Source organism: Branchiostoma floridae, chromosome 7, assembly GCF_000003815.2.
Source record: "Branchiostoma floridae strain S238N-H82 chromosome 7, Bfl_VNyyK, whole genome shotgun sequence".
NCBI classification, from domain to species: domain Eukaryota; kingdom Metazoa; phylum Chordata; class Leptocardii; order Amphioxiformes; family Branchiostomatidae; genus Branchiostoma; species Branchiostoma floridae.
Window position 1 is genome coordinate 22,680,808 of NC_049985.1, and position 26,728 is coordinate 22,707,535.

Consider the following 26,728-nt stretch of genomic DNA (forward strand, 5'->3'; position numbering starts at 1 on the left):
TATATATATATATATATATATATATATATATATATATATATATATATATATATATATATATATATATATATATATATATATATATATATTTATATATATTCATATAAAATAATTTTCCGATGGTTCCGAATCTAGTAACAAGGTCCCCATTCCAATAAACTCACGTGCTTTCATTTTGTTTAATATCATCATGTAAGATACAAGAACAGAATTGAACTTTGAAAAGCCAAACACACACACACACGCACACACAGTGTGAAAATTTTTGTTTATTTGTCTATGAAATGTGTTTTGCCAAATAACCTGGTCGCATCACGGTTGCAGTGTTGTCTTAGTGAGGTCGCAGCGTGTTTTCAGCGAGGTCGCAGCCATAGTTAAATAGGGGTGGGGCTGGAGGGGGATGAGGGGGTGGGTGTGGTTGCAACAGTCCTATTCATAATGCTGATTAATACTGCATGTGTACATTCACAGAAGGGCACTGATTACTTCTAAGACAATATTGCATGGGCTATCATGATCGTCTTAAGGAGAGCCTTTGTTTAATTCTTTGACGTTACAAAGTGGGGCGCTGAAAATGAAGAAAGTTGACTTAATATTGCATGTATACATTCACAGAAGGGCACTGATTACTTCTAAGACAATATTGCCGAGGACTATCATGATCGTCTTGAGGAGAGCCTTTGTCTAATTCCCTAACGTTACAAAGTGGGGCGCTGAAAATGAAGAAAGTTGACTTGATATTGCATGTATACATTCACACAAGGGCACTGATTACTTCTAAGACAATATTGCAGAGAACTATCATGATCGTCTTTAGGCGAGCCTTTGTCTAATTCCCTGATGTTACAAACTGGGGCGCTGGAAATGAAGAAAGTTGACAGACCGTGTCTGGTGAATACAATGGTGTCACGACCCGGACCTGATTACCTTGCGGAGTAACGCGTCCCGTGCACCGCCTGATTACTCCTGTTTTACATCGCTCATTTCCCACAACGACGTGATTGCCGGACTTTTTCATTAATTAAGCGGGGCTTCAAGCGGGCTTAGCCGGCTGGGATACCCTCGCTGATTCCCTGGTAGTAGAAACGTGTCTACAATCATTATGTACGCCACAGACTCTCTCGCTAAAATTATAAAGGACAAGGTTGTTTAAGGTCCCCTTTCCACTAGACGGCGATCTCGCTGCGCTTTCACTATGACCTGAATGCATGTGTGTAGCCTTCGACCAAATACTGGTTGCATAATGCAAAATGTAAAATGTGACTAAAAAGCAACAAAACATGCAGAGCGTTAAAAATATTTTGTTGAGCGACCTGTCAATTTCACTGTCGGGCGGCGACAGTGCCGTCCTAGTGGAAGGGGGGGAGGGGGTAAGAGATACGATCATCGTGTGAGTTGGGTCCCCAATCCGCGGCCGTTGAGCAACAATACAGTACAACAATATTATTTGATATTCTGTAATTTTGTATGGACTCCAAAAGAAATAAATTTCTTTTCAAGTCTAACGCGGATCGAAAACATGGTGATCGCAACAAACGAACAGTTTAGCACTTTTTAACAAAGTATAATGCCGTAAAGCTCTAAAAACGGCTGTCCGAAAGCTTAACGTGCATCATTAGTAGGACGCCATGCATGTAACGTAATTTATTACGCTTGTCACATATAGTCACATATAGTGGCGTTGAAAACTAGAGTAGTGGTTTCAGAGTGTAATATATCGAATTATTTTGACACAACATAGCAGGATTGTACTCACACACCCCCAGACTGGGGTGGGGTGGATAAAGGTACAGAAAATTCATGTACAGGTCCGGTTCATGTCCAAAAGATCGGGTCCATGTCCGGACCTGAACCGGGACCGAATTATCTGTGAAAACTTATGGATGGACGATACTCAAGACAATTTCGCTACATAGGATTCTGTTTGCATGGTGGAGTATCCTAGGTATACGCACATCAGTGTTTTAAAGTTTCCTTTTCATGTAAAGAACACTAACTGCTTCGGTCTGTTTTAGACCGTAGTTTGACCGTAGAAGCTTGGTAAAAATGACAGTCAGCTCTCCTCTACTTCGCTCTTGTTCTTTTCTTGGACCTGTAAGTCCCAAAACATGTGAACACCTGCCGATATAGTGACCATTTTCGAATCGGCCCAACATCCGGTCTAATGATTTTTCAGGTCCGGTTTTCCTGGACTAGAACCATAAAAAAGAAACGGTTTTGTACCGGTACATCGTACCCGTACCCACCCCTACTGCAGACTGTCATTTGCCATCAGGCTCGTGAGCCTCCAAAGAAAACACTGTTACATTAGAGCCCCATTTCTGTCGCCTAAAACAAGACCCCGGAGAAGCCCCACGTCAACATTGTTTAACTGCTATATGAGTATCAGCAAGACTGGGGCATTCCCGACTGAAAGAAGATGAATACAAGCAATTTCGGCGTTTCATTACGGCCCATCTGCGGTGGTGAAGACGGGTGGGAAACCAAACGGTTGCCCTAATGACTTCTGGCAGATGAAATGATGCATGGAACTCAGTATTTGTAATGACCCCTGCTGCTGGCGAAGTGAACTCAAATGAGATGGGTCAGATGACCACAACCACTGAAGAGCCGTATTCCAGGGAGGATATCCCGGAAGCGTATTCCAGGAAGCGTATTCTATTAACTGTATTCTAGGAACAGTATTCCGGCAACAGTATACAGGGAATCGCATTTAAGGAAACGTATGACAAGAACCCTATTCCCGGAAGAGTATTTTAGGAAGCATATTCCCGGAAACGTACGCGTATTCCAGGAAACGTATTCCAGGAAACGTATTCCAGGAAACGTATTCCCGGAAAGGTCTTCCAGGAAATGTATTCCAGGAAACGTATTCCAGGGAACGTATTTCAGTAAACGTATTCCAGCATTCAACGTATTCTAGGGATCGTATTTCAGTAAACGTTTCCAAAACTTTAAGAAAAGGAAAGTTATCTCAGCAACCGTATTGCGAAAACATTCTTCCTTATTTCATGTTATTCAGTTCAGCACACCTGCTAATAATGAGGTGGCGGACACAGCATAGATCAAAAAGTATTCCAGGAACCATATTCCGGATAACTTCTTCCAGAAAACGTATTCCAGGAACCGTTTTTAGCATCCGAATTCCAGGATTCAGACACAAGAAGCTCAAGAACACATTCAAGGAACTTTTTTTTCGTCCGACCTGGTTTCTGGTACCTCGTCCTTCATACAGATACTCCATCACAATGATGTCAGGCATTGATAGCTTGAAGGAAATGGCGTCGTTGCCCTTTCATGTAATTTGACATTTTCACAATGGTAAATAATACATCACTTTTCCAGTTCAATAACTTCCATAGACAATTGCTACAGTGTACCATTTTTTAAATATTATTCCATGAAAAATGCTTATCATTTTGGCATGTGAACGCAAGAAACCTCATATTTTGTCAAAGACAGCAAGAAAAAGTCATAAAAACATCATCAATTTATCAAATAATTTACAAGCCACAACAACGTGGTTGATGAATGTATTGCCATTATGGGGTGAAGAATGTTTAGTCCTGTAGGAAGTAATCAATGAACCAGGCATGAACCCACATATTGCACATTATAACCGAAATTGAGATAAATACGCTGTTCCACAAACATAGAGTGCATCCCTGAGGTTCCAAAACAAAAATAAAAGCGAGCATGGAACGTACAGTCAAATTACTGACTTGCATTATGGTATTACATGAAATCCTATGGGAAAACCTTTTTGCTTCCACTATGTACTTACGTTTTGAACAATGTCTTCCAAAACGTGTACATAGCTACTTTCTTCCTTTTTTATATCAATTGTGTAAAAAAAATCACAAGGGCATTGACGGATTGCCAACTAAGAGTCTTTCATAGTAGTACCGCAATCTGTCACATATTTGTACTAATATTTTTATAAAGCTGCCTTCGTTTTCAGAAAATATTGTAAGGGACATAGCTTCTAATGGGTGGTGTGATAATATACAGATAAAACAATTGATATAGACCGTCTAGTGTGGAAATACATCATTTTTCGATGTTGAGTGTTAGATAACTTGACGAAGGGTCCCTGACACAAGCACCAGAAGTACTGTGCTTTATGTTACTGTCAACTACAAAGCAGTTGGAGAATAAGAGATTTAATCTCAGATCAGCTGTATCAGTACAACCTATTTTTTACAGTCAGGTACGTAGAGCTATAAATATATTATATACGTAAAGCTACTCTTGAGTTCCAGATATTTTCTAATAACAAATCAGAACAAATCAATCAGTTATGCATTTCCCCATGTTTGCATTAAGAGACAGGTGAAATCGAAAGTTAAACACAAGCATGACCTATTTAAATGTGAATAAGTAACTAACTTGTAGATATAGCTTGATACGTGCTTTTTACGTAGGTGTGGATCAAAGTTGCTCGACAGCGCCCCCTCCCCTTTGGCTTTGCGATTAGAATAAATGGGATCAACTACATCAGGACAAACTGACGCTTTCTCAACCGAGACGAGGGGCGATACAAACTTCCGACAGACTATAATACCAAGTCAGTACCTTAACCCTACAGAGCCTTACCTCAATCCGTAGAGGACAGATCCATCATGATGTAGCCGTAACATTCGGTTCTTTACGGTGACTCCGTGTAGGTAAGACTCCTTGTCGTTCAGGAAGTACGTGTCCGGGACCCAGATACTCTCCGCCACCCGGCCGTCCAGGGTCAGGTTGTGCGGTACGCTGGTGTAGGACAGGCGTGGGTCCCGCCACGTCTGCTGGAAGTACATCGTCATGGTGTAGTCCTAGAAGGACGGGAGGGAACATGAATTTTTGGCACTTAACATAGACGGGGGGTGATACAGGTTATCTGCCACGTACGACCCTTTGCTGCAGACAGGTTCAGTTTTGGTAAGTTCAGTTTTGGTTGGAATTACGGAAGGGAAGAGGAATGTTGACACTAAACACAGACGGGGGAAGATACAGGTTATCTGCTAACGACGACCCTTTGCTGCAGACGGGTTCACATTTGGTAAGTTCAGTTTTAGTTAAAAGAAGGGAAGGAAAGGGAAGTGTTGACACTAAACACAGACGAGGGGCGATACATGTTAGCTACCAGTTCTATACGACCCTTTGCTGAAGACGGGCTCAGTTTTGGTAGGTCTCAACTGCCCTTAGAGTATTTTTTAGATAATGTCTTGTTGTTTCAAAGACAAGAGGAATGATTGAGCTGGTTACGGTTATGCTGATCTTTGAGTCGTGTCGGCGTAACAGTTAGGGTGTTTTGTACAGAACTCAGAGATCCTTGGTTCAAATTTTCTGACACGCTACCGTTCTTTTGATCTTAAGAAATATCAATATTCACCAACTTTTTATGGATATTGTTTTCTAGTCGAAATCCTTTTGAAAATCAATAGGTAAGTGGTAAGAAAACAAAGCGGAAACTGCGATCAGAGCTGTATTAATTATGTTACCCATGCCATGAAATCTAAGATGCCATTGCCAAAATAATCTTTAAAGGAATTCCATTTATATTTTAATTAGAAAGAAGTGTATGTAACATTCAGCAGAGCATGTTTGTTTCACTTAGCATCGTTCATGTTTATTTTTCCCCCACCCCACGTTACTGGGTGCCTGAAAAGTGATGATTATCTATCTACATGATATATCATAACGATTTGACTTTTCTACATATCACAAAACTATTTATACTTGATAACTGTGCAACGAAATTTGAGCTGTGGACCTTTTTTTGGTGAGGCTTAGAACGTATTGATCATCCGTCGTTTCCTGATATTTTGAGAACCTTATTCTTATCGCTACTGTAAGCCTCGTGCGTCTCCATTTATAAGCTCCCAGTATATGATAATGGCGCAGCAGGAAACGCAGATGGAGAATCTATCATCATATTATGCCTGGCAAAGCGAATTCCTCTGAGGAGCGCTAATACTAGATACTGACACATGGTGCAGAATAGACTATTGATTCCTCATTTCCAAACCGCCTTAACGCGGTAGATATATCTTCCTTTCTCCCTAAACCATATCGTTATGTATCGAGCTGTCTCTAGGCTCCTCGATATTCCGTTATTGCTGACACAATGTTCCATATGTTGAGTCCAATAAGGCTGATATACATCTGTAATGAGATAACTGTCTATCCGGCTAAATTTATTGGGACGTTTTTTTCCACCGGATAGTGTTACGCAAGTCAACCTTTATCCGCGAGATAACCTATATCAGTTGCCTTGAAAACCAGTGTATTTAGGTATATCAAGCCAGTGAACATTGGTTTTAGGCTGCAATATTTTAACTTGAGGTAACTGTCTATCCAGCTTTATTTATTCGGACGTTTTTTTTTACCATACAGTACAACGCTAGTCCTTCTTTATCCGTGGGGTAACCTATATCCGTTTCTTTCAAAACCAGTGTATTTAGGTATATCAAGCCAATGGATATTGGTTTTAAGCTGCAATATTGTCAAAATACCGCAGTTCTTCGACTTGATACCCATGAATACTCTATTTTTAAACCTAACGGATATAAGTTACCCCGCGGATAAAGATGAACGAGCGTTACAAGGTAGTAGAGTGGTTGGTGTTACTTTCATGTAGTAAAAGCCACGCACTATAACCATTTGTTTGGTGCTTTCCTGTGATTTGGTCAAATAGACATATGAACGACGATCTCTTTGCTGTGTCCCTGCCATATGTATTACCATGCAGACGTTGATATTCCATTTAGAGGTACTACAGATATGCTATATTTTTGTTATCAAAGATGCCTTCAGGGCGCTTCAAGTATAAAACGCAGAACTGCCATAGTCCTGTCTTTTATGCACTTGATGATATGTGACTTGGTTTGCTTAGATCTTCATGATATTTAGCGGACTGTGGCCAAATCGCTGAAAATATTGAGATAAGAGCCGTAGACAAGAGACTATTTTAAAATTACAAAACACATTTCGTAGAGTAGTAGAATTCCTATATGGTAAAATTATAAATTTCCGTCCAGCCCATTCAAAGACGAAGCAGTCAGTATCACGAATGGGCTATCGGACAAAATTTAAAGAAGTCTCAAAGCTTTTTGAAAGTCGAGGCCATCATTGCCCTCTCAACAGAGAAAAAAATGTGGCAATGGAAATGTATTGCCATGGCCATGGCGACGGAGCTTTGGTTTATATATATTTAGTTGTACATTGCTGTTGTTGGTAATAATGTTTTATTATTCGCCTTTTATCGAATGGCCTGCCTGTATTTACTAAGTTTTTTTAACACGATGAATGCCAGGGTTGATGGATCACTCTGTCACCTCTAACCTATGGTTGCTAACGAGCTGACAAATACAGATGTTCTCTACTAATCTTTGCCTTGGCTGGAGTATCACTTTTACTCTCCCAGACACTAGGCTACTTGGGAATTCCCTATGGGAAACGTAAGAATGCAGACTAACATGAATAAAGCAACTACGCACGCGCGGACTAAACATCCCCGACCTGTCTGTACAATTCTTGGAATTCTTGACAAACGGACGCAAACAATACTGTTAGGCTCGCCCATGGGGCGTAACCCAAAAACAAATTGGCAGCTGTAAACCATTGTAGAGGTCCATAGCCTATGTTAGTAAAGTTCTTTAAATTTGTACCTATTGATATTTTTAATATATTGTAAAAAAAAAAGCAGCAAGTAAGTTATCTACATGCCAGACGTTTTACGATTCCTCAACCTCTGCTTGAGTTATTATTTTTCATAGTCTGAAACAAAATTTTCTCCTGCAGTTTACAGCCAGCCGATAAGGGGCTCAAACCTTAAGAGGCTCTGTCTGTAAAAACCAAGCATAGGGTGGCCAAACTCAAAAAATCGATTTTCCTTAAATTTTGTGTGGTGGTAGGGCCTTGGTCCAAACCTACAAAAATGGCAAAGTTTTAGATCTGCGGTCACCGGTTGCCATGGCAACGGCCATTTTTCAAAATGGCGGATTTTCAGCAAGGGAAGGCCTTGGTCGCGTCCAAAATAGGCCTTCTTTGGACTCCTCTAGCCCCCACAAATTAACAGATATCTTATTGATTCTCGGATATGTTATTACCCATATTCTAATGAAAAAAATGATATATAGTGATGCTCAAAATGTTTTTGTAGTGAGGTGCAGCAGATGTTTGAAAATGATGTGTTTTCGTGAATTTCCAAAATTGACAAAAATCAATTTTTTGACCATTTTTATTAACCATTAGCTCATTTACAGGCAAATCAATTTGCTTGATTTTTGGCACAGTTATAGTTTGAACCTTTGTATACATCATATGTAAAAAAAAGTTTGGGCCTTTTACGTATCGAACCGTGGTGGCCCCGAGAGTAAACCAATATTTCCATTTCAAGAAAATCGTAACCATAGAATTATTCCTGGAAAAACAGTCATAGCTTACCAAAAATGAATTTCAGTTTCATGTTATGTAGAAGAGGAACTTACCTATCACTTACAAAAGCAGGGTTGTTCTAGATTTTTTTTATAATTGCTTTTAAAATGATTTTATTGAGTTTTTTTGGTCATTTTTAGACCAAAAAATGTATATTTTGGCCCAAGCACCCTGGTATTGCAACCAAATGACCTGAAATTTGGTATAGGAATGTCCTGGACAAGTACACACATGGGTTGATAACTGGTTTGCCATGTAATAGAACAAAGTGCTGAATTTGGTGACTTTTTTGTGGCATTTTCGGCCCAAAAAGTACATTTTTGGCCCCTGTACCCTGGTTTTACAACCGAATGCCCTGAAATTTGGTATAGGAATGCCCTGGACACATGCGCACATAGATTCAATAACCATTTTGGCATACTGTTCAACAAAATGCTTAATTTTTTCCCAAAAAAGTACATTTTTGGCTCCCATACCCTGGTTTTACAACTGATGAATGACCTGGAATTCGGTATAGCAATGCCCTGAACATACATGTATGCGCACATGGATTCAATAACATGTTTTGCATACAGTACAACAAAATGCTTTATTTTGAACATTTTGCCATTCTTTTTTCCCAAAATCATTTCTCGCTCCTGTTCCCTGGTTTTCCAAGTAAATAACCGGTAAAAATTTGGTATAGGAGCGCCTTGGGAATGGCTTTTATAACCCGTTTTTGCATACAGTGCAACAAAACGCGTAATGTTGTAATTTTTGGTCATTGTTTTACCCAAAGTACATTTTTGGCTCTTTCTGTAATTTTTGGCGCCAAAAGTACATTTTTGGCCCATTGAACCCTGGTTTTACAACTAAATGACCTGAAATTTGGTATGGAAATGCCCTGGACACATGCGCACATAGAGTCAATAATAATTTTGGCATGATGATGGCTGTTTCTTCGTATCCGAAGATCAATGGTAGGCAGAAAAGGTTGATTAGACGACCAGTCTGCCTGGCCTGCACGTGACTATTTTTAAGGTGAAGGAGCGGTGTGCACTCCCTTCTCCACCCTCTCGTCTACTGGCGCACTAAGTCATACAGGGACAGAACTGTTTGCCACGTAAGACGGCCTCAGCAGATGCAGGTTTATTATTTGGAGTTTCCGTCTCCTAGGAGGACTTCCGACCAAGGATGTGAGGGGTTCCTCCTACCCCCGATCGCGCAACTCGTGTGTCATGGCGGGTGCGTCATGCCCGAACATGCCCCTAAGGCTTGTCTCGGCCACAAAGCCCCGCCAAGGCCACTAGCCGAAGCTAGAACCTTGAACCTTGAACGTGGACATCTTTGAGATGCCGAAGCTAGATACTCATTTAAACCTGAGTTAAGTGAGGAAAGTCGTGTAAAGTGCCTTTCCCAAGGGCACAAGATCGGTGACACAGCAGTCGGATTCGAACCCGCCACCTCTCGGTTTCGAGCCGAATGCTTGTCATACAGTACAGCAAAATGATGAATTTTGTGTGTTTTTTGTCATTTTTTTTACCCCCCCAAAAAAACATTTTGGCTCCTGTACCCTGTTTTTCCAACTAAATAATCTGAAATTCTGAAACTTTTTGGCAATTTACAAAGACAGGTCATCTTTTAACATCTGCTGCACCTCACTACAAAAAACTTTCGAGTATAACTTTATCACTTTTCTTATTACTAAATATGGGTAATAACATATACGGGAATCAATAGAATATCTCTTACTTTGTGGGGGTTACAGGCGTCTAGGAGGTCATTTGCCTGTAATGCCTAATAGGGAACAGGAGCCAGAAATGTACTTTGGGTAAAACAATGACCCAAAAGTACAACATTAAGCGTTTTGTTGCACTGTATGCAAAAACGGGCTATAAAAGCCATTTCCAAGGCGCTCCTATACCAAATTTTTACCGGTTATTTACTTGGAAAACCAGGGAACAGGAGCGAAAATGATTTTGGGAAAAAAGAATGGCAAAAAGTTCAAAATAAAGCATTTTGTTGTACTGTATGCAAAACATGTTATTGAATCCATGTGCGCATACATGTATGTTCAGGGCATTGCTTGTAAAACCAGGGTATGGGAGCCAAAAATGTACTTTTTTTGGAAAAAAATAAACCAAAAATCACAAAATTAAGCATTTTGTTGAACAGTATGCCAAAATGGTTATTGAATCTATGTGCGCATGTGTCCAGGGCATTCCTATACCAAATTTCAGGGCATTCGGTTGTAAAACCAGGGTACAGGGGCCAAAAATGTACTTTTTGGGCCGAAAATGCCACAAAAAAGTCACCAAATTCAGCATTTTGTTCTATTACATGGCAAACCAGTTATCAATCCATCTGTGTACTTGTCCAGGACATTCCTATACCAAATTTCAGGTCATTTGGTTGCAATACCAGGGTGCTTGGGCCAGAATATACATTTTTTGGTCTAAAAATGACAAAAAAACTCAATAAAATCATTTTAAAGGCAATTATAAAAAAATCTAGAACAACCCTGCTTTTATAAGTGATAGGTAAGTTCCTCTGCTACATAACATGAAACTGAAATTCATTTTTGGTAAGCTATGACTGTTTTTCCAGGAATAATTCTATGGTTACGATTTTCTTGAAATGGAAATATTGGTTTACTCTCGGGGCCACCACGGTTCGATACGTAAAAGGCCCAAACTTTTTTTTACATATGATGTATACAAAGGTTCAAACTATAACTGTGCCAAAAATCAAGCAAATTGATTCGCCTGTAAATGAGCTAATGGTCAATAAAAATGGTCAAAAAATTGATTTTTGTCAATTTTGGAAATTCACGAAAACACATCATTTTCAAACATCTGCTGCACCTCACTACAAAAACATTTTGAGCATCACTATATATCATTTTTTTATTAGAATATGGGTAATAACATATCCGAGAATCAATAAAATATCTGTTAATTTGTGGGGGCTACAGGAGTCCAAAGGAGGCCTATTTTGGACGCGACCAAGGCCTTCTCTTGGTGAAAATCCGCCATTTTGAAAAATGGCCGTTGCCATGGCAACCGGTGACCGCAGATCTAAAACTTTGCCATTTTTGTAGGTTTGGACCAAGGCCCTACCACCACACAAAATTTAAGGAAAATCGATTTTTTGAGTTTGGCCAACTTTTTCTGATTTTGCTTGGTTTTTACAGACATCAGCTCTTAACAACTGACTTTCTGTTCTGAGAGCTAACCACGGGTGAGAAGTTATCCAAAACGCACGTCCATAACACGAGCTACCAAAATCCGAAGATACTCTTCAGTACCATAACAACTCTCTGGGGCCCAAATATCATTACTTCGACGTGTGGCTGTGTACCTAAATACCCGTACCTGTATCGTACCTAAAAAATTGTTTAGGTACAGGTCCAAACCTAAACATCTGTGTACCTACAGGTACTTAGATGTACCTAAACAAACTAAATCACTGTTAAACACTACTTTTTAAGACTGCTGGACAAGTAAATCCCGAATCAACAATGACAATGGTGATAATCTTGCAGTTGAAACTTAAGGAAATTTGCAGAATAAATTGTTTTGAGACTCAAATATGTAATTCCAAATACAAAGATGACAATTTATCACTAGAAAAGACAGTTAGCTACATGTTTAACTTACACATACTTGGTTAAACTTTTTTAGGTACAGGTGCAGGTCAGGACCTGTACCTAAAGCCGTGTACCTGTACCTGTACCTGTACCTGAGATTTGTTAAGGTACACAGCCCTAGATCGACGTCTTACAAAGACACAATCACATGTCAAATATTAACTCAATCCACTTGGATATATTCTAGAGTGATGCTGTTTACCCACCTTCAAACATACACTAATTCAAAAACGTATCAACCTTCTCTGTTAAGGTTATAAAGTTGCTCTTGTTGTATTATAATGTACTCTTTTCTATCTTACCATCTATACCGACCTACTTTAAGCTTGACCTTATATGTAACGAGCTAAGCTCTAATACTTGACATAATATACATAAATTTGCATATAGAATAAGGGAATCAAAACCCGTGTCAATATTTCTCGCACGAAGCAGCTATGTTTTATTCTGTCACGGCATGCACAGTGGACGTGCCTATAATGTATCGATTAAATTTAATGATAATTCATCAAACCCTATTTGTGACACCCAATGAACCCCAGTAGCGAGTAATTGACACCGTACCCCTGCAAAGGCCGCGCAATCTGTCATTAGGTAGATATGGGTGAACACGAACAAGGTAACGCGGGTACCCAAGCACACAACTGTTCTCATCCAACATGTTAGTTCTGGTCTGGGACTGTTGAGTTGTCTTAGTTACTCATACAAAGGATGCAAAGGGACATGAAACAAGAGTTTTACAATGTTGAAATGTTTTTTTAAAGGAATTATATATTTCTTATGGTCCCAGGAACCTAGTAAGTTTCATTCACGATCTAAACTATTCATCTGAACAATTCTGTATGAGCCTGTTACTCATGATTTCATGAAGACAAAAGCATCAATATTTTGATTCTAACCCAAACTCTTATTGTTGAGACAGAGCCATTCAATTTTGACGGAATTGTTCTAAAAATGAAACTTGTTCAATGTCTGACTTACATTGTATGCATGGATTTGATCATGTCCTAGGTTTCTTCTACCCTCTTGGACAGCCAAACTGATTTGTTTGTTTTGTTGTTTCTTCAGATTGTATCTTTATTGTGTTTGTTAATTTTACTGTCCATTTTTTAGAGGCGGCTTTGATATTAGCGTTGCAATATAATGGATCAAGGACGTTTCTTCGTGACAGTGAGCTCACTACCCTAACGGTGTACGTATTTGTCTGTGAAATAGACGGGAAAAGTACTTACTGAAAGCTTAGTACTTCTTTCCTACCAAGTTTCCACCGGGACATAAATTGATTTTCATATCTGTAGAAAAAATTCTGTTGAGTGACATTTGGGGTGGTGGATAATGCTGCAAATTATATATTTGTACACTGACGAAAAAAGGACAAAAGATAGATGGAAAGGTCTTCTGCAGTATCAAATATAGCCGCCAAGACGCCTAACATATACATTGACCTCCTTGTTTCCATAAACTACCCTCACGCCATTTATATCTGTTTTTTTTTATTACAAAAGACTGTCTTTATTATCATAAGTCTTAATAATACAAAAAAGATCACGGAGAATCTACACAATCATTTAAAAAGTTAACGTAGACAATCCACCTCCAACGCAATCCACTCGCAAAAGTTCATTGAGAACATTGTAACTCTAAATGGCCCCTGCGCTTTTAATACTCCATGAAATTGCTCTAATCCGAACATTTAGGAAACTAGATAGGTCCCATCGACCGCCCAAACTGCCACAATACATTCAATGTCGTCGTAATTAGCGATCGATACTGTATTTTTGTCTTGGCAGCTGACGTACATAAGAATTGGAACTGTATTTCCATCTGTTCGCACATTACATGTCTACGTTGTGCGATGCGCAATTTGCAAGGGAATGAGCTTGTCGATAATTGTTGTACGTGCTCGTGTGAAGTTCTACCTCGAGTCACACGACTAGTTCCAATTGTTGCACTCGCACCTTTACGTGTTTTATTGGGGCAAGACGTACGTCTTAAGGCACTGAACAACCTTGCCCTTTAAGGTGTACTCTCACTGCACTTGCGTCACGTTTGCGTCACTTCTGGATTCGAAAGATACTCGACGAAATTCAGAGATAAAGAAAGGATGTTCTTACTTTTTGTGTATTTTGTCGTCGTCTAAGTTATACATTTCCGTATTACGCAATATCTTAATTATCTCAACAGTGACGCAAACTTTGACTTGCAAATATAAATGGAATTTGTACCGAACGACCTCGGTCTACTCTTATGTTCAAGAAATTTGTAGATTAGAAAATGTTGTTCTCAGTTAACAGCGTTTTGAATGAATTGACTTTCAGAGGCTTAAACCCAGAAAAAAGTTGATGAAAAAATGATTAGATTTTGAACCCCCTAGCAACTTTCTTAGGCACTGCAGAGAAACTGCCGGTATATGTTTGTTATTTTGATCAGGACCTTTAAATTTTTGACGGCTCTTGAAAGGGCGAGGGAGCGGTGTGGGTTCATCCTCCTAGCGCCTTCTTTGGAACTGCAGGAAACTATTTGACTTATGCCCTGCTTTGCACTCTCACCACACAAGCTTGCGTCACTGTGGGATTCGTTCACTACGTCGCAGTTTTGCATTTTCTCCATTTGTTTGAATAATTTAGACATTGCGTATTGCGTAAAAGTATGACTTAGAAGACGACAAATACACAAAAAGAACATGCGTTCCTAATCCCTGAAATTTGTTGAGTATTTTGTGAACCCCGCAGTGACGCAAGAGTGACGCAAATGTTGTGAGAGGAAGGGCACTTTTACGTTTGAACCTTAGTGTTAAAACATTCATCATAAACGTATTTATGTCCACACTATTGCGGGCGTTGAAAATACCAGATTCGACCGTTAAGGTGCACTCTCACCGCAATTGCGTCAAGCTTAAGTCACTGCGGGGTTCGAAAGATACTCAACGAATTTCAGAGCTAAAGAACGCAATTTTTTTTACTCCTTTTGTATTTTTTCGTCTTTTAAGTCATACTTTTACGCATTGTGCAATGTCTAAATAACGAAACAGTGACACAGTGAACGAACCACGCAGTGACGCAAGCGTGACGCAAGTGCAGTGAGAGTCAACCTTAGAGCTGCAGAAGAAGAAAATCATCTTATTATATGCCAATTGTTCATATAACCGATATGAAAAATCGAATCGTCGTTCAATTGAAGTTCATTTATTTGTAGATTAAAACATGTTGTTCTCAGTTAACGGTGTTTTGCTAAATTGACTTCAAGATGCTTAATCCCAGGAAAAAGTTTATGCCTCCAAATGATTAGATTTTGAACCCCCTGGCGGCTTTCTTACAAGGCAGTGCAGCAAAACTGCCTGTTTGGATATATATAGGAGCCGTTTAGGTTTGCCCTCCTAGTGCCTTCTTTGGAACTGCATGGAGCTATTGGACTTATGCCCTGCTTTACGTTTGCACCTTAGTGTTAAAACATTCATCATTAACGTATTTATGTCCACGCTTATTGTGGGCGTTGAAAATACCAGAGTCGACGGTTACGTGACTTGCTACATGATTACTGCCCGGCACATGGGCAATCATGGGTGGCAACGATGTCATCAGCTATCTTTATGGGCGGGGAGGACCTTTCATCTCCGGGGCACTCATGGAGAAAAGATGGCGGAACCTTCAGTCGACCTTTTTAACACAAACTCATAACAGAGGCAATGCTAAAATGCATTGTAACTTTTTTTCACGCACCCAAAGGCCACAGTAAGTAAATATTAAGGAATTAAAAATTGACCTCCAAAGAGACATACATATAAAATGAGACTTCAGAATTATTGTAATTTGTCAAAGGTATACATTTACTGACTTTGAAACTGTCCTTTTTTAATCAATTTTCACGCACCCATATGCTCATATGATCAACGTTACACATAATTCTAAAATGTTCTTTATTATGTTTAGTTGCCCCAGTTAGAATTCGATCTTGACCTATAAAGACACATAGCATGCGCTCGGCATTGCTGCAATGTGTCAAAGAAATGCATTTACAGCGTTTGGAGTTATCTTTTTTATTTTACTAACTTTAATGTGTTTTTTTTTTTCACGCACTCGTGTGTCTATATTATCAAGTCGCACGTAGTTGCTACATTGTTAATCCACTGAGTTAACCCACTAAAATTTAAACTTGACCTACAAGCTTTACGGGACACAACATGAGAGTTCCCCATTGTTGTAAAGTGCCAAAGGAATACCTTTGCTGACTTTGAAATGTTCCATCTTTTCTTCATTTTTTTCACGCACTCATATGTCTATAAGATCAAATTGCACGTAGTGTTTAGATGGTTGTTTAATCCGTTGAGTTGACCTAGTTAGAATTCAAAATTGACCTATAAAGAGACATAAAATAAGAGTTCGGCATCCTTATAATGCGTCAAAGTAGTATATTTACTGCACCCGGAATTGTCTTTTTTATTCACATGGATCCATTTTATCACAAAACTTGCCCATGCTCGGCTTTACTCATTTGCCCAGAAGTAAGCATAAAATTTATGGAATCACCGCCTGTAACGACCGTAGCCGTAACACTTCGGTAGGGAAGACAATTTCCCATAATAAATGATAAAGTCTTGGTGCTAACTATAGAAGCGAGATGGTTTCCTCGATAAGTCATCAAGCGGTGAATAAGCACGGATAAACGGCCAATAAGATACAGTCTGCGACAGTAGATTTTTTATGAGGGATGTCCCTGTAGCTCTAGTGGTAACAACCTTCCAGTTGAGTTCCTGGTTCGAATATAAGTTGGTATCTCGTTAGCATATGTTTTTTTCAGCTGTATACAATTATGTATCAAAGAAACCCATAAATTTATTGATGTTTACACCATGCATCCAACGTATGCATAACATTCCACAATTTTGGAATTCCATACTCCATTATATACAGAAAAGAAAACGAACACAATAATAGCCGTTTTAGATTATAAATAGTTATTTCTGATTGTACCAACCAATGTATATATCTTCCACAATGTTGGGAATTTCATTCTCCATTTTATACAGAAATGGAATCAAACCCAATAGCAACTGCTTAAGATTGTCATTATTACCGTTAGTTGACAGCGCATTTCACTCTTTGCTTATATTATTGCATACTAATATACCTTATTACCATAATTATTCCATTTCCATGTATACTTGCAATTAGCTTTCGTATATGAAACTGCAATAAATCAGATATATGGTATCTGTACCTGGTAGACCCCGGTTTGAAAGTTGTCTTTTGGAAGGGACGTTAACTTAAATGAGGTTCAGTGTTTTATGCGGTGCTTGGAACACGTTACTCCGATTGGTACCTATAGCAACTGGCTGTACAAAAATAACTTTCATGGATCTATACCCATCATTACATTGCATATGCCAACTTAAAGAAATGATATCAAACAATTTCCTTACTCCGTGCTTCCCTTCATCAAGAAATATAACTGTAATATTTCATAAACATTCTACCAGACAGTCCCTAACTCGTAGATTACAGCCGCATGACCAAGTTCCTTGCGTCATACAATTTTTCAATGTCACTTGGCGGCCAATATTACATGATATGTATGTCTGAAGAACGCCTACAACCATTTTTCACTATTCATCAATTTTTCGTTTGTCTGTGGTATGAAAGAATCTCTCGTCATCTCTATGTCTACTATTACCATTTGTAAAATAGTTAATTTTCTTAGATTTTCAGATACTAGCAACTCATGTAGATATATTTTTCTGTACGTATTGTATGTACAACTTGCCGCAAATTGTATCCTTTACAGTTGTCGTGCAATAAAGTTCTATGTAGCTATGTAATGAACCCTAACATACATTTCTAGATTTACGTATTGCTTAACCTAATGGCTTTATATTCCAGAAGAAATTGCATTGACCATGGAAACTAAAATAACCGCAACACAATATAAGGTCCTCGGATGAGTTCAATACAAATATGAAATATGCGTTTCTTTCTTCTAGAATTTTTATTTCATTATTTATTGTACTATGTAGATCTAAAGATAAAATATAATGACCTTCATTGGATTTTACTGTATGTCCGTTATCTTGCTGAATAAATTGTATGGTTGTAGGCGTGTACTTTGCATGCAGTACGTCCCGGATTATGAAAGGGATATTTTCGTCAATAGGCATATAATTAGTTTGTATCATTTGTTCTTTTTTTAAGCATAGAAAGTTAAAAACAGCTCAAGAAACAAACTTACAAAAAATTAACATTAAGTCAACAATCGATGACCTTGTCTCATCTTCATCTTCTTTTAAGCTATTTCTGGTCCATCTATATGAAATAAATGATAAATGCTGTTATTAAAACTGTTCATTATGCTGTTGAAACGTCTTCGGAAGAAGGAAATAGTGTTGTATAGCAAAGACAACTGTGTTCAGACTTTATGTTTGAGACTGCATTGCTAGCAGCGACACCTACCTGCAGTACAAAGTGAAGTATGGCTCTGTCAAAGAGGAGAGATGGTCATAAAAGTTGGCTCTATATGAATACTTGTCGATAAAGAACTTCGAGTTCAGATCCACGAGTTGTTTTCAACTTTAAGTACACATCTGGACAACTCCCACGTCTATAAATCTAGAAAGCAAAACATCGTACTTACAAGGAATTTTATGAATGTTTTATGAATAGTATCTTCAGATCAAGAAGAAATGCTAAAATAGATACAGTATCAACAATGAATAATGACGTAAAGAAGCATATTTCAGATCTCCATCTAACGTATCCAATGACCTTCATGGCATTCCATTGCGACTATTTTTAGTTCACAAGCACAATGTTATAGTCCCTTCAGGAGTAAAAACAAATGTTTTATGAAACCAATATGCCTGGCTGGAAATATTTTTTAGAGTGCACCATTACGTACATCGTATATCCTACATAATCCTCGAACTGTTTTGAGTTCCATGTAGATTTACGATGATACAACTGCTTTAGAACTAGAACTCCTTCAAATGATTACTGCAGGCTTCGCGTGGTCAAACCGACAGGAGGAGATGTGTCATCATGGACATCAAAGCAACAAACATCCCCTCAACACGATCTCCACGCGTCCAGAGATCGACAGGCATTACCAACTACTAAAGCATAATTCTGGCACTACGGCCGTTTGCTATTTAAAGCCATTCCGGCAAAAAGCGATTGTGACAAAGGCGATGATCTGCTGGTAGATATGGTGAGCTCCAAAGCAAGCTAACTCCAAACATCCCCCCGAACACGATCTATACACGTCCAAAGATTGACAGGCATTGCCCACTACTAATCATAAAGCGTAATTCTGGCATTACCGCTTGCTTTTTATAGCCCTTCCGGCAAAAAGTGATTATGACAAAGACAGTAATCTGCTCGTAGATCTGGTGAACTTCAAAGCAACCTTGCTCCAAACATCCCCTCAACATGAGCACCACACATCCAGAGATCGACAGGCATTGCCAACTATTAAAGCGTAATTCTTGCATCACCGCTTGCTCTCCAAAGCCCTTCTTGTAAAAGAGATTGTGACAAAGGCAGTAATCTGGTCGTAGATCTGGTGAAGTCTAAAGAGCAACTCCAAATAAACGTAAAACCACGAGGAACGTACACATGGCTTTGGCTATTGCAGGCAGATCGAGCCACTATATCTGATAGACACTATTGTGCCAGAATCTAGAATTAGTACCCGAATCTATCATTAGTGCCATACATGGGGATAGCCCAAATATATTTTTGACATGTTAGACATTGTAAGATTGCCACATTGTGAAGAATAAGTGCTTAACAGCTAAACATATATGTGCACAAGTGATGGTGAATACATTTTAGCCTTACATCTGGTCATATGTACGTAGATCCGGCGAACCCAAAGAGCAACTCTCAATAAATGTAAAACTCATGTAAAGGAACGTATTCATGGCTTTGACAATGGCTGGTAGATCAAGCCACTGTATGTTATCGATACTGCACACTGACAGAATAAAGCATCGGTATCACACATGCGTTTAGCCAAAATATAGGTTTCAAATGTTAGACATTGTAAGATGTTCGACCAAAGAGCAATGATGAATGTAAAACCACAAGGGACGTACTCGTGGATTTGGGGATTGCTGGCAGATCAAGCAACTGTAGTTGGTAAATACTATTGTGCCAGAATCTATCATTAGTGTTACACATGCGAACAGCCCAAAGATAGCTTTGACATGTCAGACATTCTAAGATGTTTTACAACATTGCCACACGGTAAAGAATGTATGCTTAACAGCTAAACACATTACATTATTGTATAGAATGGTGGTCAATACGTTTTAAGCCTTACCAAGGGAAACGTTACACAGCTAAAATTGCGGGGCATAAAATATATAGTATGAGGTATTTCTTATCATTATCCACCAAATTATTAAAAAAAATGTGGTCATTACTTTCTAGTCAACATCATGTTAACATGTTGAAAATCAGTAGATAAGTGGCGAGAAAAACAAGGTTGAACTGTGATCAGAGCTATTTGGGTCGAGTTTATCACGTCATAAAATCTACGAAGACATTGTAAAAATTGTCATAATCAAAATGATTTGAATTTCGTTTGACATTCATGATATACTTAATACTTGATAGCTATGTCCCAAAAGTCTGTTGCGCATCTTCCAAAACTGTTACACGAGACGGATTGCAGTTTACTAAAATCATAAGAACTTGCAAAAGACCCGACCCATCTGACTGAATGCCACGAGAAAAACGATCTTACTAGACCGTTTTTCTCGTGGCATTCAGTCAGATGGGTCGGGTTGTCAAGGTACAAGCACAATGTATACATGGGGCAAATGACCTACGAAAGCCTGACCCAGCCTCGTGCTCTCTCGTGAGATTAAGACTAGGTCACTGTCCGTGAACAAGATGGACTGTCAGCAGTCGAAAATTTGGAGGTATGTACCTTTACCTTTTAAAACGGACATTGCTTGAAGAAAACGTGGAGTAACTATATTCATACGTGACTGATGAACCTCTTCAAGAATAATATTTGATTTCGATCTGAATCTTAAGACCTGAAGAATGTTACTTAGCACACCTTTATCCAATATTAGGTTACCCTGCGGATAAAGGTGAACTAACTTTATAAATGCTAATGTACTATTTCCTTCTTTGACCTCTATTACTTCTTTTGCAAAAGATAAAAACGTAAACTTGGTTACCAGGATCAAGTGTGTAAGCGTTGGATAAACGGCCATCTGATGCCTACCGTAGTAAGCACATTACAGATAGACTGACGAATCCATCATATCCATATCTTTCACAGTAGTTAGACGAAGAGATATCCTATCTACATTGCAGTTAATCCCAAATTTATTGAAAGAAATGTCATATTTCTCATCCTCTGTGTGTATAAGCCTTTCACGGCGCCAGAGGGTAATCAACATCAAACTTGGTAACCTCATTAGAGACATCTTATGTAACTAGAAAGGCAACATTTTCGAGAAAATGCAGATGTTTCCCCAGCCTTTTGTCAAGTTACAATAGGCTCGTCCTTTCGATTTTTGAGCAGGTCATTAGCATAAATGATACTGTACCATTAGGCTCGTCCTAAAGCATTGTGTGATTGTGTGCGGGGAAATTGATCATGGCTAATTTGTAACCAACGCTCTGATTGATACTGTTTGCTCATATTTGTAAAAACAGCTCATATCTAACCCAATCTCTGATTGGCTGCTGGCATTAGAAGAAAAAAAAACGGTAAGGATCACACCGGTAAAAACGATATGTATTTCCCTACGGGGAGCATAATAAATATCTTATTTCAGATATGTAGAATTACTTATCCTAATGTAACTAAAGTTTTTGATTTTATGAATGTTTTGCGATGATTGCAGATAACGTACAGCATAATTATAACGTTACGACACCGAGACAAAATCAATTTTTTATTACCATTTGAAGAGTGTAAATTTGAATATCCTACTCAAATGCTATGAAAAAATGGGTAAAAGTGGAAATGTATAAGTTTGGCAGACGAAAATGTTCCTACTGCTTTATAGTAGTATATTTGAAATAACCTAACATTGGCGTCTGTTCCATTGGGAATAAAGAGATTACTACATCGTCGTCGTGTTCATTTGACTACATTATTTACGAAAGCTTACAGATAGAACCAATTTAACATCATATATGTTTACTAAGCAATCTATTTGTTATTGTTTTGACAATCGCTTGCAATTGCAATACATGTGATATGATAAGGTGCATCCATTATATGCAATTTATCTTCAATAATATCATTTTCTACAGAAAAAAATAACGCACAAACTGCTTTCTTGTCTGTCTACATTACTCGTTATAATTGTAATGGGAGAGAGATTGATTGCCAGTAAGTTGCAATTTACCTTAAGGGCAAAACATCTCTTTGTTACGCGTAACGTCAATGACGGTTTCCGAACCTTAAAAACTTCCCAAGGGGGGCTTCTCTGGTTGCAACCCCCGTTTCTTAATGTGTATCGGCACAGAAACGCAGACGCCAGTTTCTAATCCGGCAAATACCAAAATTGACAACACTTATTCAAACATTGTATTGATTTGATAATCACAACACATTGTATTGATTTGATAATCACAACAGTGAATAATGATTATTTTTCGTAATATTGGTTATCTTGCTTTTACATCCATACACTGTACGGTCCTTGTTTTGAGGACCATTTCAAATTATAACTTATCGGTCAGTACTAGCGAAATTGTCTTACAGACATCACCAGTTAAAAAGGGACTCATCATAGATTTGAATCTAACAAGTCAGAGTGATTAAGGATTATATTTCGTAATATGGCTTATCTTGTCTTTGCATCGACATACCGTATCTTCGTTGTTTCAAGACTATTTGAAATTATAACATATCGGTCAGTACTAGCAGAATTGTATTTCAGATATCACTCGTCAAAACGGGGCTTATTAAAGATTTGAAATGACAAGGGTGATTAATAATTATCTTTCGTAATATGGCTTATCTTGTCTTTGTATCGACATACTGTATCTTCGTTGTTTTGCTATCATAAATTGTAATACATCGATCAGTACTATCAAAATTGTCTTTCGGATATCACCAGTCAAAAAGGGGCTCATCACAGATTTGAAAATCACAAGAGTGATTGATAATTATCTTTATTAATATTGCTTATCTTGTCTTTGCATCGACATGCCCTATCTTCGTTGTTTCAAGGACTACTTAAAATTATAACATATCGGTCAGTACTAGCAAAATTGTCTTTAGATATCACTTTCAAAAAGGGGCTTATCAAAGATTTTGAAATAACAAGATTGATTTATAATTATCTTTTGTAATATGGCTTATCATTTCTTTGTATAGACATACCGTATCTTCGTTGTTTCAGGGACAAATTATTTTCTTAGATATCACCAGTCAAAACGTGGATTGAAAATAACAAGAGTTTTCAAAAATTATCTTTCGGGTTAAATTATGTTATCTTGTCTCTTCATTGACACACCGTATCTTCGCTGTTCCAATGACAATTTCAACATATCGGTCAGTACAAGCAAAATTGTCAGATATCACCAGTTAGAACGGGCCTTATCAAAGGGTAAAAACCAATAACACAGATTAGCTACAAATGACATGCCTGTATCAAGCAGTGGCGTTATTACCGACCATAATTTGTTGGCCCGGATGGTCATAAATCTAGTGGGGTAATACAGTGCCCTGTCACCGCTGTCCTGTGGTAATTTTATTAACCAAGATGATGTAAAGGAACGAATCATGTTAGGAGCATTAACGAATTTTCACTCTTGTCGTAACTACGTATAAACAGCTAACAACGTACCGTTTAGCCACAGAAAAGCTGTTATCACATTGCATCCTCTCATAATGACTGAACGCGGCAGACGCAAACAAAAACATCACTAGCAAAAGCAGGAAATACTACTTACCATGTTAACTTCCGATATACTGTCAATACTGGCAATTTCAATTGACATTCCAATGACAAGTGGGTCCCCTGTATAGAATAGATAGAGAACAAGTTGGCGTCACTATTGCGGTGTCCGGTACTGGTATTGTCTCATGACAGAATGCTCTATCGATGCGTTATTGTACTGGATACAAGACATAGCGCATAATGTGCATCAAAAAAAATACCATCTTAATGGAAAGAAGAATTAGTTTTGCTTTTCTTACCTGCAAAATCTGGTCTTAGCCTAATGTCATATCCGTGAAGGATCCCTCTCACAGTTTCCGTTACATTGGCCAATCGCTGATACTCCTCTACCTCCTCCTCGGTTAACCTGGTCCTGTGTAGAGATAGACAGAGAGAGGTATGGGATGAGGTACCGGTCCTGTTCGTCGCGTCTGAAAGATTACTGTCTTGACAGTAACGTTAGAAAGGAGCACGTCTCACCTTACGACCGGGAAAATGGTCAGCATGGCTGCGGCCAAAAGGGCTAAATTGTGAGGTATCCTAAGCCAAGGTGTGATCATTCTGGACCCGTCGGACTCTGCCGGAAAAATCAGCGCCGTACTCTGCGGCACAACATGGTCCAAGTTATCATCGGCAAGCGCGTGCGCACTCTTTGGCGTGCGTGACGTGAATGCCAATCAGGACGTCGTACGTACGAGCTGTCCTGAACGTCAGGACGTCCGCAAATCGTGCCCGGCCCGGTCCACACAGCACTCCCTCAACTAACCCTCACGAGCGAGGCAAGGCATCAATAGCTGATTAAGGTCTTAGCGCCGAATGGTGGGTAGACTACGTTAGTATTCATTTTCACACCCTCGAATCTGCTATTGCGTTTACTAAAGTGTTAAAACAGAAATCGCCCTCGTGGAAGAACAAAACCAGTAGGAACTCTTTCGTCTTCTGCTGTACTGTACCGATTTATGATAACATCTTTACCTAACCGCTGTGTTGCCGACTCGTGGTGGCGCTTTATTTTATCTCACGACATTTAACGGTAGCACAAAATGTTCTGTACTGTAAACATGTCTCATGGCTACTCACATCTTCCCTCCATTACGTTCCATAGTATTTATGTCACGTCAAATAAAACCGTGCATTATCATCAATAAGCGATTGAGATAAAGACAACAACATTTCAATGAGTCCTATCATAGCTGTATAACACGATGTTGTAGTATCGGTAGTCATTTCAGTCGTAGTGTTCAGCTATTATGTAATCTACGCGTTCCATCAGTGCCGTGTGTTATGATAAAGCTCTGTCGGCGAATGTCTCGTGGGTTGAGGGACCGTGAGTTGATTCGTGCGGTCGGGGTCCCCGGGCCAACCGCTAAGCACTCCTACCGCTGGGAGCTAAAGAGAACACATTATCTCCTCCAAAACGTCCACGGAGTCAGCACAGGAAAGCGTGCCTATGGGGGATACACAATGCATTACCGAAAACATTTTTTCTAATAGCTTTTCCCTCCCTCGGAATCGATATTTTTAACACTTCTAGGTCACGGGATATATAATAAGATAGCGCAATAACTTTCCTTGGCATGCATTATTTTTAAGAGACCGTTATCAATCATTAGTAAATGGCATGGAATCACCAAAGGCGCGAACAAGAAGACTGGAACGCTTAGATAGATAGACAGATAGATGGATTGATAAACAGAGTGTGAGAGAGAGAGAAAGGAAGAGAAGGCGATAGAAAGGAAAAGAGATAGGGAGCACAGGTCGGAGTAAATTGCTATTCCTAAGCACTATTTGATTTATTACATGGCACCAGTGTTACAGCCATTTTTCTAATCAGTGCCCCCGTTTGTAAACTCCCCTGGGCTACCTCCTTACATTTGTCAAAAGTCATTATACCGCGTTATGCCTTATCTTTCGGCAAAAGGGCAACCCATTTTCATGTTTACGACCGTTAAACTGACCAAAAATATTCACAACTTCCTCAGGCCAATGGCTAAAACCACAGATGAGAAGTGAAGTTAAGAATAACACCCTTTTGAGCCGGCAAACATCTTTACTCAGCATTTCATCTTCCAAGGGCTAAATGGATGCGGCGAGTTGTGATATTCTTTCTATATTTGGAAGACTAATATTGCTTTGACAGGAAGTTCAGGAGATATAAGTACCTTAGTCGTTTCTAGAGCACTGCGATTCACAGACACAGACAGTTATGCTTGGTGGCATGTCCATTCTGTGAGTAAAAGTATGCCGTAGGCGCTTTTTGCAACATCACTCTCACAGGGATAAATACTGCCGACGGAATCAAAACGCATTGGAGTGTCTAGGTTATAAGTCTGCTTACGGGAAAAGTTATTCATCAAGGGACAGAACAATAATTACTGACGCCAAAAATGTACGAAGCATGGCAAAAGAACTAATCTCTTTGCACATGCGCGCTTCTTGTTTCAGGAGTGGTCCTGTGAAATATAATTAGGACTGGAGAAAGATGTCGGGCACCCTGTGCTCTCGTGCGATCGTCTGCGTTGTTCTGTTTGTGCAATGGAAACTAAGGTAATGTAACTTCATCTATGATATCATTTCTATGTTGTACAGTTTTATATCATATCATAACAGTTAATGACGGGACCAGGTGTTCTATTAGTCTATCTTTTGAACTTGTACATTTTGTATAATCACGCCTTGTCTTTCCTGTCGCGGTTAGTAAATCAGGGTAGATTAATTTCTACGCATTGTCTGATCCCTGGGAATACGTGGTTTCTGTCCTGCGG

At 39.0% G+C, this 26,728-nt stretch overlaps 2 protein-coding genes across 2 annotated transcripts in view; one reads left to right on the forward strand and one right to left on the reverse strand.

The window, feature by feature from the left end:
- The window catches only part of LOC118419654 (gamma-aminobutyric acid receptor subunit beta-1-like), a 60,709-nt gene extending 36,112 nt beyond the window's left edge, over window positions 1-24,597 (reverse strand). The window contains exons 1-4 of the mRNA XM_035826153.1: window positions 24,444-24,597; window positions 24,224-24,336; window positions 23,977-24,044; window positions 4,597-4,817 (exon numbers count right to left, since the gene is read on the reverse strand). Coding sequence (XP_035682046.1) covers window positions 4,597-4,817; window positions 23,977-24,044; window positions 24,224-24,336; window positions 24,444-24,523 — 482 coding nt within the window. The 5' untranslated portion in view covers window positions 24,524-24,597. The remainder of the gene's footprint in view (window positions 1-4,596; window positions 4,818-23,976; window positions 24,045-24,223; window positions 24,337-24,443) is intronic.
- A 62-nt stretch (window positions 24,598-24,659) lies between these two features.
- Window positions 24,660-26,728, forward strand: part of LOC118419656 (gamma-aminobutyric acid receptor subunit alpha-6-like) — a 47,828-nt gene continuing 45,759 nt past the window's right edge. Inside the window, exons 1-2 of the mRNA XM_035826155.1 lie at window positions 24,660-24,782; window positions 26,409-26,510. Of these exons, the coding sequence (XP_035682048.1) occupies window positions 26,446-26,510 (65 nt within the window). The 5' untranslated portion in view covers window positions 24,660-24,782; window positions 26,409-26,445. The remainder of the gene's footprint in view (window positions 24,783-26,408; window positions 26,511-26,728) is intronic.